This window comes from Oncorhynchus tshawytscha, linkage group LG05, assembly GCF_018296145.1.
Source record: "Oncorhynchus tshawytscha isolate Ot180627B linkage group LG05, Otsh_v2.0, whole genome shotgun sequence".
NCBI classification, from domain to species: Eukaryota; Metazoa; Chordata; class Actinopteri; order Salmoniformes; family Salmonidae; genus Oncorhynchus; species Oncorhynchus tshawytscha.
Window position 1 is genome coordinate 17,397,479 of NC_056433.1, and position 12,429 is coordinate 17,409,907.

The 12,429-nt window shown below is 40.4% G+C and overlaps 1 protein-coding gene and 1 long non-coding RNA gene across 3 annotated transcripts in view; both read right to left on the bottom strand.

Annotated features, from left to right (window-relative positions):
* LOC121846492 lies at positions 1-3,611 on the bottom strand. The gene is made up of 2 exons (XR_006083370.1): positions 2,614-3,611; positions 1-2,557 (listed from the first exon to the last, which is right to left on the bottom strand). It is a non-coding gene; the product is annotated as an uncharacterized LOC121846492 (long non-coding RNA).
* Positions 3,612-3,646: 35 nt separating this feature from the next.
* LOC112250046 (transcription regulator protein BACH2) overlaps positions 3,647-12,429 on the bottom strand; it is a 100,966-nt gene continuing 92,183 nt past the window's right edge. For both annotated transcript variants that reach the window (XM_024419877.2, XM_024419878.2), the window contains exons 4-5: positions 9,018-9,224; positions 3,647-6,245 (exon numbers count right to left, since the gene is read on the bottom strand). In XM_024419877.2, the coding sequence (XP_024275645.1) occupies positions 5,760-6,245; positions 9,018-9,224 (693 nt within the window). In that variant the 3' untranslated portion in view covers positions 3,647-5,759. The remainder of the gene's footprint in view (positions 6,246-9,017; positions 9,225-12,429) is intronic.

Below are 12,429 nucleotides of genomic sequence, written 5' to 3' on the forward strand. Positions count from 1 at the left end.
CACATGATATGTTTCTTTATTTCATAAACAGAAATGGTGTCTAGACAAAAATGTCATTTATATAACGCTAGCAATTGAAATGAATGAAAATGGGGTTTGCACAATACCGTGTTTAAAATGGTTAATAAGTCATTTTAATTCATTAGGGTCGTGTAGCATTTCAAAATGAAAAGGGTAAGAACTCTTAATAGAGAATAAGCAAATTACAGCTATTTCAAATTGACAATATTAACAAAAAACTGTTCTAGAAAAACGAGAGAAGAAATTATGTAAAAGAGCTTTTACATTAAAAATAATGAACCAAAATCTACTAATACAATAATCCATATAATCTGTGTAAAAAGCATGTAGAAAAAACACCTGATGAAGTTTGCTGATACAGTCATTGACCAGTAATGAGAGGTATGAAGGATTTCACAGGTAGATAAGTGTGCGCACTGGGTGTGACTCGGGGATGGGGGGGGGGCGTAGGCCCCTGCATACACTCACTTCACTTGAATGTGAACTATGGCCTCTGCAAGTTCTAAGGCAAAAATTGGAGGTGCACTTGTATCCATGTAACTCTGAAACATCCCCAGTTGAATGAAAAGACAAGTTGAGAAAACACATCATTTTTTTGTTTACAGAAAACTAACCTTCAGTCCAATTTTAACCTAACAATTTCTATTTACATGGCAAATGTAATAAACACATCATGACATGTGATACCGTTTTGTAAACATATCAAACGTTTCTTTTACTCCTAAAATGATCTCAGCTTGTGCATTCAATCAGGATACCAGTATATTATATTATAAAGTTGAGCAATTTGTGAAAAAGGCAAGCTTTGTTCATCTTTTCAAAAGAACAACCTTTGGAGTTGGAGAGACAGTGTTTTTTCTTTCAAAGCAGCACACAAAAACAACTAAAACAAACAAAACAGTGAAACAAAACGAGAAATGAATACAGCACAAAAGCCTCTGAAAAAGATAATGAATTCAATGCATCTAGCTTTCCAACAAATATCCACCAACTAATTACCATAGCCAGCTAACAAATCAAATAACATTACTGTTTTTTGAGTTTTGGCTTGTAAAAAACTGCAGAGGTAAAGGAACTTGAGAGAGAGAAAAAAAATGTATTTACTACCAAAACAGAATTCAAATATATATGTATGTTTACTCCAATGTATTGAGTACTCTCTCTGCAGCTCTTAATGACTTTGATCTGTATTGTGCAAAGCTTATTATTCCGCATTTGTAGAAATTAGCTTCAGGAGTATAAGACCAGAGGTTAGAAGTGAGCTAAACTTTCAGACACTCAAACACAGCCAGAAACCAGCTACAGTACAAAAGTCTGCTACAGATTCAGAAATGGAGAAATAAAATGCTTGGCACCCTGAGACGATATACAAGACCAATGACTAGTCCTGGTTTAGGTCAACCAGACAAATCTCTGTGTGAATGAGATGATGACACACAACAAGCTTATTTGACCCGTAATGCTTGGGGTAACTGTAGAGATGACCCGACCATGTACTACTTTCAACCATCGGTCACCATAGTAACACCCCATACAGCATAGCAAGCATGGAGTAGCTCTCTCAGGACTAGAGAGCTAAGAGGTCTGGACTGGCAATTGACCAGCGTAAGGAGCTACATTAAAAACCCCTCATTACTTTGTATCACCTCCCACTGGGCAAAAACTGGTTGCATCAATGTTCTTTCCATGTAATTTCAACAAAACAATTCAATGTGATGACAATGAATCAATGTGGAAAACTGATTGGATTTGCACATTTTTTCACCCAGCTTTGAACCTAAATCCAATGACATGGTAAACGTTTTGCATTTACATAAGTCGACAACTCAACCAAATGTATATCAAAACTAGATGTTGAAATAATGTCTGTGCCCAGTGGGCTTCTATCTGCATCCGCCAACCTTTACTGTATATCAATCTTGGGCTCTAGGTAGAGAATAAACAATGATGAATTATTGTACGTACAGTACAAACCAGAAATAGGCTATGCACTCATTGCTATCCAAAGAATAACATCGATATTAATCCTAATAGCATTATAAGGCCATCTAACAACAGACATTGAAAGATATCTGTTGGTATAGCTTTGATGGGCCGAGGACAATAGAAACTTTATGAATTTCAATCCATTTTCCCCCACATTGTCAAAGTGTAGCCTAATGAGAGTGTGCTTTTCTGGTGGACCATTATGCTTTCCACTTTTACGTCAAAAACGAGAAAGAAAAGGTACATTTATTGGGTAGGAATTGTATATGATTTGACAAATGTGTTTCCTGTTTTGTACCTGATAATGGAGACTGATGTATATTGTTCCAATTCAGTGATAGCATATGAATCAGAGAAAAGCCAAAGTGGAAGAAGAACCTCACAAACAACAATTACAACTGCTCTACACTCCTTCCTTACATAAGGAAAGGGGGATACCTAGTCAGGTGTACAACTGCTCTACACTCCTTCCTTACATAAGGAAAGGGGGATACCTAGTCAGGTGTACAACTGCTCTACACTCCTTCCTTACATAAGGAAAGGGGGATACCTAGTCAGGTGTACAACTGCTCTACACTCCTTCCTTACATAAGGAAAGGGGGATACCTAGTCAAGTGTACAACTGAATGCATTCAACTGAAATGTATCTTCCACATCTAACCCAACCCCTCTGAATCAGAGAGGTGCGGGGGGCTGCCTTAATCGACATCCACGTCATCGGCGCCCGGGGAACAGATGCCATTGGACATACATTGTGTGTGTATTAATATTTGGGTGCATGTTTTAGTTGTCTGTGTATGACTGTATACGGATCTAACTAAAATCTTAGGGAACCTTATCTAAATGGTCAAATACTCAGACCAGCACACTGCGAAACACAGACATATTCTACAAAGCTGCACTCTAATATCACAACAGCTTTCGATATCAGTCAAGACGAAAGTATTACACAGCTGTGTCCAAGAGGGTGCAACAGAGTAACGCCAAGAAGAATTTGCAGACAGTCATCAAGGTGTATATTTAAGTAATAAGGCACGGGGGGTTGTGGTATATGGCCGATATATCATGGCTAAGGGCTGTGCTTATGCGCGACGCAACGCCGAGTGCCTGGATACAGCTCTTAGCTGTGGTATATTGGCCATATACCCCAAACCCCCAAGGTGCCTTATTGCTATTATAAACTGGTTACCAACGTAATTAGAGCAGTTAAAGTACATGTTTTGTCATACCTGCGGTATACGGTTTGATATACCACGGCTGTCAGCCAATCAGCATTCAGGGCTCAAACCACTCAGTTTATAATATCGCTCTTTCCGACACTGTATAGCTTTTCATCCTGAATGAAGTTAAAGCTATGAGTAAAGCTTTTTATTCCAATTGAATTCACTCACTGTAAAGACAGGTTCTGTCTCTATTTCTCATTTTTTGTATTTTCAAGCACATCCCTGTTAAACAGATACGAGTATTATTTCTGTATATTTATGTTATAAATGTAATTATATACTGGGTGGTTCGAGCCCTAAATGCTGATTGGCTGACAGCCATGGTATATCACACCGTATACCATGGCTAAGACAAAACATTTCATTTTACTGCTCTAATTATGTTGGTAACCAGTTTATAATAGCAATAAGGCACCTCAGGGGTTTGATATATGGTAAATATACCACAGCTAAGGGCTGTATCCAGGTACTCCTCATTGCCTAAGAACAGCCCTTAGCTCTGGTATATTGGCCATATATCACAAACCCCCGAGGTACCTTACTGCTTAAATATTGTTCATCAAAAGATGGACTAAATAATTTAACTGAGGACTATTGTTAGAAGCAAACATAAGCTAGACAAAATAACTAGGTAAAATATACAGGCAGCATGCATTCACATCACAGAATATTATGATTTCAACAAATGTACAATCAGGGCAAACATGTTACTATCATGCTTTCACATGAACTCAAGTCCCAAATAAATGATTCATTCTTAAAGAAATACAAATATAAGATGTGAACACTCTCTAAATGTTATGTTGGCTTTCTTTTTTCTAATACATCTGATTGCTTTAGGTTTTTGAATATAATGTCTTCATAGATATATTTATATCAATAAGATGTTTTAATTTAAGTGCCAATTCAAGTGCTCCAGCATCAGTGTTTTCAGGGTTCTGAACCTGATGTAGACCCTCTATGAAGTGCTATAGGATCTAGTTACAATGGAGTGTCTGGTGCTGGAAGGAAAGTGCCTGATCTTGAGCCCAGATTCATTGGAGAAAGTATCCTTAGTCAAATATAAATATCTTGTGTGTTTTTTTTGTTACAGACAGAATATCTGTCCCTCAGCTTGAAAAGGTGTCTATTGTCAAATTTCTCAACAACATTGAAACATAACACTGAAGATATTCAAAGGGTGTCTGAGAGAGGGTTCACCATCATACATAAAGCATCTTTAAATACTGATAAAAAGAAAGAAAGTTTCCTCAAAAACACAACAAGCCTAAACTATTTTTCACATTTAAAGAGGTGTCAAAGTTTGAAAGGATGTTGCGCAAGCCACGGATTAATAACATACTTTACACTGTCCTCGCCAGCAACATCCGTGTGTGTGTGTGTGTGTGTGTGTGTGTGTGTGTGTGTGTGTGTGTCAAGCTGATTTCCTGAGTTTAAGAACACCCACCTTTATGAAGAATTTTCCTTTAATCAGGAAAAAGCTAAGCAAATATTTTCCCTTAGCAAAAAGGTACTTGATATAACCCCAGTGAAAAAGAAATGTCTAAGCCACTACCTGTACAATATTACTGTGACAGTCACCATGCGCCATACATTATACGTTATTACGTTCTGCCCAAGCCAGCACTTGAAAGTTACCATTACAACATCCAAATACAATGATTTTGCTGATGTGTGGGAACATAGCTATTTGGGAACCACCTGCCAAATCGTTCGTTTTTCTCTTTCGTTTCAGTGCTGAGGAAGGCAAAGGAGGAATGTTAAGGTACTGTCTGTACACATCGTTTTGCTGTACAAAAGACATTTTTGCATATGAACATTTACAGTCTGCTTCAGAAACCTCTCATATACAGAAGCTGAATTCTTATTTTCATGAATCATGTTGAACATTCAGAAGATATTTTCCTGAGTTTGAATTGCTGTGACAAGAGCCACAAGTGAGAGTGAGAGAATTAGAAAGATAGTGAGATAGAGAAATAGAGCAGAAGTGTTAGATGTAGAAATAGTGATAGGAAAATAGACAGAGTAGGAGAGTGAGAGAGACAGAGAGAGAAAGGGAGAGCGAGAGAAATAGAAAGACAAAGAAAGAGAGAGACAGAGATAGAAACTGTAGGTAGATCGAGAGACAAAGAGTGCTGCTGTTAGGTCCATTGAGGTTTGAATTGAAGATGTGATCTTTGCCCATCCCTGTGAGTAGACTATAGATAGAGAACAGTGTGTCCACTGTAGAGGTTGCTTCCTGACGGGGCTTGGTGGAGCACCATTGTGAGCGGAGTTTTGTGTGGGAAGTCCCTATTCTTTCATGGTTACAGAGAGGAGAATACCTGGAGAACAGTATTGCTGTTAAGACAACTGTAGTGTCAACCTATAAAAAGACAACAAAAAGACATAAATAAAAACAAACAAAAAACATGTTGTTTAAAGAACACTGGTAGAGGCTGAACATCTCACCAACCCAGAGGAAGGGATTTGTCAGAAGAAAATAAAAACTAGAAATTAAATAATAAAAAACATTAAAACCACAGTTTACTAAGTACAGTCCTTTCTCGGCTGTTCGTCAGTTGTACATTTATCAGTCATTTCCTGGCAGAAGTCTACCGTCACCGTCTGATTGGACTGTTCATTGAACGAGAACCCCGACTCCATGTATAAACTTGGCTCCTGGCCCTCCGCCTCATTGCTACCTGGCCCCCCATCAGCCCCGTTGCCCATGGCCCAATCAGGCTCGCTCTCTGAGGGCCCGGAGGACTTGAGGAAGCTGGGCTCCGGGGTGGCTGAGCTGGAGTGGGTGATGAGGTCAATGCTGTTAGAGGCAACGTTGCTGGCAGTGGTGGTGGCGTTGGTGGTGCCGGGCTTCAGGACAGGGCAGTGGTGGTTCAGGGACTGGACCTGCTCCGGACTCAGCTGTCTGTCCCTGCAGACCTCCTGGGACAGACAGGAGAAGTTCTCCCACAGCTCGCCCATACACTCCTTCAGCTGGTTCCTCTCCGTCAGCAGCTTGTCCTTCTCGTTCACCTGATGGACACAAAAGTTAATATTAATGATGAGGACTAATGTCATGAGCTGTGGTCTGACAATGAGCAAAGAGACACATACATACTGCTAATCCCTTTGAGACTGCAGCTAATGTTCTGTAAACACTCCACACATCCTCTAGCAGCAGTATGAACTATCCAGTAGATACATAACGAATGGTATTCACTTCTTCATAGCAACATAAAAGTATTCACATGGCCTATATTATTTGCTCCCTAAGCATATATTAAATCATTTGTTTCAATCGTGAGCATACTTTTGATGAAGTTTGTGATGAGCAAGCACTTTCAGCATGCTGTATGCACTGAGGTAAAAAGGAACTAGGTGGTGGAAAGAGGTTTGATGATGTCCTCATATATAAGATGCTGATGGGGGATATCAAGGGGAAGGCTGTCAGTCCTCTGTGGAGAATATAGCACTAGTGTGTGTGTGTGTGTTTAAAATTTAAAAAAAAATAAAAAATTATGTGTGGACGGTTGATACACATCAGAGGCCGCAGCTCCACCACCCTCACGGGAAAAGCATGGCATCTGCCTGTGATAGACCGCCATGCCATGGAAACGCAGGAGCAAGGAGGTACAGATAGGAAAGATACAGCCAGGACTCTAGTGGGGATGCTCTACTCTATAATGAAGTCTCCTGCCTGCCCCTTCACCAGCCTCCACACACCTGACTGTACTTGTGGCAGCTAGATGGCAGTTAGCTGGCCTGAATGTGCTGACACAATGGTGTTGAAAAAATTCATATCACTCTATCCCAAGATAATGTTTGTTGCGCTGTCAAAAATGTTATTAGTTAAGTCCAGGGAGAGAACTGTTATACATAGACACTACATTGTTCTACTACTCTAGTCTTTTGCAGGGGTGTCAAACATACCGCCCGCGGGAGTCCAATCCGGCCCGCAGGTGGTTTGAGTAATAAAAATATAAATATATATACAGTACGAGTCAAAAGTTTCGACACACCTACTTTTCCATTTTTCTTCAAGTAACATATGCTGTGTGCTTTGTTAAAAAATAAACATTTGTGGAATTTCTATCAGTTGTGTTGTGACAAGGTAGGGGTGGTATACAGAAGATAGCCCTATTTGGTAAAAGACCATGTCCATATTATGGCGAGAACAGCTCAAATAAGCGAAGACCTGAAAATGTCAGCCAATACAGAACAGTTCAAAAACTTTGAAAGTTTCTTCAAGTGCAGTCGCAAAGACCATCAAGCGCTATGATGAAACTGGTTCTCATGAGGACCACCACAGGAAAGGAAGTACCAGAGTTACCTCTGCTGCAGAGGATAAGTTCATTAGAGTTACCAGCCTCAGATTGCAGCCCAAATAAATGCTTCACATAGTTCAAGTAACAGACACATCTCAACATCAACTGTTCAGAGGAGACTGTGAATCAGGCCTTCATGATCGAATTTCTGCAAGGAAACCACTACTAAAGGACACCAATTAGAAGAAGAGACTTGCTTAGGCCAAGAAACCCGAGCAATGGACATTAGTCCAAATTTGAGATTCTTGGTTCCAACCGCTGTGTCTTTGGAGACTCAGAGTAGGTGAACGGATTATCTCTGCATGGAGGAGGTGGTGTGGGGGTGCTGTGCTGGTGACACAGTTGGTGATTTATTTAGAATTCAAGGCACACTTAACCAGCATGGCTACCACAGTATTCTGCAGCAATACATCATCTCATCTGGTTTGAGCTTAGTGGGACTATCATTTGTTTTTCAACAGGACAATGACCCAACACACCTCCAGGCTGTGTATGGGCTATTTGACCAAGAAGGAGACTAATGGAGTGCTGCAATTAAAATGGTTTGGGATGAGTTGGACTGCAGAGTGAAGGAAATGTAGCCAGCTCAGCATATGTGGGAACTCCTTCAAGACTGTTGGAAAACCATTCCAGGTGAAGCTGGTTGAGAAAAAGCTATCCTCAGAGCAAAGGGTGGCTACTTTGAAGAATCAAAAATGTCAAATATATTTTGATTTGTTTAACACTTTTTTGTTTACTACATGATTCCATATGTGTTATTTCATAGTTAAATTATTATTAACTATTATTCTACAATGTAGAATAAAACTTGAATGAGTAGGTTTGTCCAAACGTTTGACTGGTACTCTCTCTCTCTCTCTATATATATATATATATATTTGGGAATGTCTTTTTTTGGGAAACGAAGTCAATATACTTTCAAATTAATAAAACTAAATGGAAACTGTGTAGAAATTATAATAGAACTACATTCATATAGTTTCTTGACTGTGTCCAGCTCTCTAACAATCACCAAAATGAATTCTAGACAGTCAGGGAGCATAGAAAAATCCCCAAACTATTGACAGAGGACATTTTTTTGCACATTTTTACCGCAAGGAAATATAACACATTCTCAATGTACCATCAGGACCTCGTTGAAGACCGAATGCAGACCCTGGGACAAAATTAGTTTGACACCCCTGGTCTATAGAAAGCAGTGTGATTATCTATGTGTTTACAATATTATTGCCTGCCTGTGAACTGAACCATCACAGGGGGGAAAAAATGTATGATCGAAAAGTTGATTAAAAAGAAGAAAGCAATGTGTGAAAATGAGAATAGTCTATGTGTGAAGAAGGAGGCAGTTGTCTGACAGTGTGTGCATGTATATATGTGTATGTGGAATGCCAGTAGGTCTACTGTATATACTATGTACTGTAGCCTTTCCAGGATATCTCTGAGAGAATGACATGTCATGCAGATCTATAGACACACTCACCAGTTTTCTGATCTCGCACTCCAGGTTCATGATGCAGTCAAGCTTCCTCTTGCGACAACGCTGCGCTGCGATGCGGTTCTTACTCCGTCGCCTGATGTCATGGATGAACTCCAGCTGCTCTGAGGTCAGTTTGTGCATTTTTACCATCATTTGGAAGTCGTTCCGTGGAAGATTTGTGATTTGATTAACAGGGAAAGGAAGTTTTACCTGCCAATAAAGAAATTGAGAATTACTTTTCACATCTGACCTTATACAGCGTTGACTTACATTTTTGAATTGAGTAAATGAACAGAGGAGTTTGGTGACTAGACATGGAATGCCACATTTCACCAGGAGATGGCACAAGAGCACCACTGTCAGGACTAGAGATTGTGCCTCCATAACACGTGTGTAGTAAGCCTTCAACACTCTTTCTGAACCTCAAATATTGAACATGAAACCTATTCTCAGGCAGAGGGGGACAAGGTGATCTAAGAAACTAGTGTCTCTCCATCTGTCCCTGCTAGCTTGGAAAGGTGCCAGCGTGACAGATCAAGGAGGGACAAGCAGGGACTTGTCAACCCCATCCATATTGGTGTCAGGTGATATCTAGAGGGCATGATATGTAACATCTATACTATCTACCTGCAATAATCCACAGGGACTGCAGAACAAAAGAAACATGCAAAGCCATGCTTTCTTTGACACCTACAGTCACACAGAGTGCAACGAGGGCCTGATTAATGAAAGGGCTTACAGGCCCAAGCCCGTAGGGGGCCGTTAAGGCAGGGTACAGCTTTTTCTTTTGCAATAAGTGAGAATTTGTCCCCCTCTTGACGGCAAGAGAAAGTACATTTCCTGAAATTCTACACATTTTGCCATGACTTATGCCATGTTAATGATATCTGAGTAAAAGTGAATAACAAAATCAATGGGGGGCCCCCTGGAGGTCAGGTCCCCTGGGCACGTCTCCTGCGTGCCTGGCTGGTATTCGGCCTTACTACAAGTTTAGATAGCTGGCTAAACTGATTTACCAATCTAAATTGTTAGCTGACATGGCTAATTGAGTGACTGTCAGTGACTGATATATCAAGAGTAAAAATGCTGACGCTCAACAACATTTCGAAATTGCACCTTGTGAATTCTAACATTCAAACTATCAATAGAAGGTTGAGACCTCAACTGAGCTAATCCAGCCCTGAGTGCAACACTAATCTGGAGAAATAAATCATTTGCAATAAAATCCTTATAATTGCAAAATAACAATACAATTTCCCCCCATATTAGTTACATTGATTCGCTGACAATATCCTGGAGGATGTGATCATTCTCCCACAGAGCATCAATAGCCATATTTTTCTGCTCTCTCAGGTAATGGCAAACCTTTTGATACAGATATAGGATCTTAATTTGAGCCAGTTTGCTACAGCAAGAACATAATCCTGCAGCAACAGGAAATGCACATTTTTATGTGGTTTATAATTAATGGACATGCAGGAAAATTCTCAGCAAAAAAGGAGTGATCAAATTAAGATTCTACAGATCCACCCCAGGGAGATCTCACAGCACCAGAGAACTGTAGCAGAGTAGCTTGGGGGAGAAGATATATGGCAGAGAGGAAGATAGGAGAGGAGGAATAACAAAGATCCAGAGTAAAACAGCCAGAGAGCTTGGCAAGATGAGAGGAGCTGCCATTCTCCTCCGCTCTGCTCTCTCTCTCCTCTTGGCGGCCTCTCTGGAATAAAGTCAAACGGAAGGGGGTCAGTTGGGTATGGTAGTGGCCATACTCTAGCTCAAGAGCAACATTTTTAAGTAAACAAAAAAAAAGTTGACTAAAATCAGTCCAATCCCGATTAAAATACAATGGCTGTTAAGCGTATTGGAGGAGAGCAGCTGCCATGCAGAGGCCTTTTCTCTCCCTTTTAGAAATCAGAGTGCAGAGACAGTGCCAGTTTGTTTTGCCAGTCAGCTTGTTTTGCCGGTCAGCTGCAAAGCTGCTTGCTTTGAATTTGATGTCGGCATTTGAACTCGGCCTTGTAATCTGATAGCCAGGGGTTAATTTAATTTGGAGGTGGGGAAGCTGTCCTTTTTGGTGCTTATTCGAAACAAAAATATAGTTTTTTGCTATTAAAATATATGTTGTGATTGTTGTAGGCCTAATTTATATTTTAATTAATTCGCCCAGTAGGCTAGTGTAATTTGGTGTTAGAGCATTTCCCCATGTCCTGATTTTGGCTTCTAGGCAATACAAATTGTAGGCTATAACAAGTGTGCATTCTCATGCAGTGACAAAATGATAATTGAGATAATGCAAATCATTAAGGATGACCTAGTTGGGCTAACTTTTTAATCTCTTGCTGTAGGCTTACTTCATCATCCTCTGCCTACATCCCCAATCCTACCTGTAACCTATATTCCTCTGGTATAGTGCATGTCAACCTCTCACTCAGTCTTGCTTGTCCATCTTCCTCAATAAAAATGAGATATTCTAACAGATCAATCTTGCTGGCAAAACATATTTAAATATTAGTTATTTAGCTGTTGTGTGGATTTAGGGAAGTTTAAAAATATATATAATGAGCACCGAGACGTGCAACTTCTATGTAAGCAACACAATAAAATCAGACAGAGACAAGCAAGCCCAGGGATTTTGTTTTTACACGAGCCGCCCCCTTGTTGGCTACTATGTTGCAATATCAATATTCTTGGAGCAGCCTTGTTGATACAAAATGGTTCAATATTCTCAGAACCACCTCGTTGATACACTCCACTTCTCCATTCCTTAGTTTAGTGAAATGACGCCACCGGGAGTGAGCGAGGGAGGAAGGAGAGGAAAAACAGCTCACTGCTCTTTCTGTACCAGATGGTCCCATCACCTGGGGTAAGTGCTTCACTTCAGAGGACAAAGCAAGGTGTCTATTCATTGAAATCACTCTCTACTGAAAAGCAAATCTAGATGTCAATTTATCCCAGAGAGAGAGAGAGAGAGAGAGCGAGAAGCTTGAATTTCCTCATAAGAAGCCTTCAGTCCTTTGAGAGTCGTTGAGACCATTTCTCATGTGCATGTAAACACATGAATAAATAAATAATGGACCAAGCCAATCAATGCCACACTGGGCCCTGCAGGCTCCCTCCCACTACTAGTGGTTACAGAGGGAGGGCGATGGAACACATCTTGCATGCTCCGTGTGATCTAAACGAAGAGAAGATAACTGTCTGTGATTATGACCCCTCTGAGTGCCATGTAATGATGGGCGATAGTTATAGAGTTCTATGGAGTGACCATACTGGTGTAATGATGGGGCCTCTTTAAATGAGACAGGGTAGAAGAGGAAGGGAGGGAGGGACGTGGCGAGGAAGGGAGGCGGGGACGTACAGCCAACCACCTTTCTACAGCGAGCAAACTTGAGGTTATTTCCTTTTTTCTTCCTGG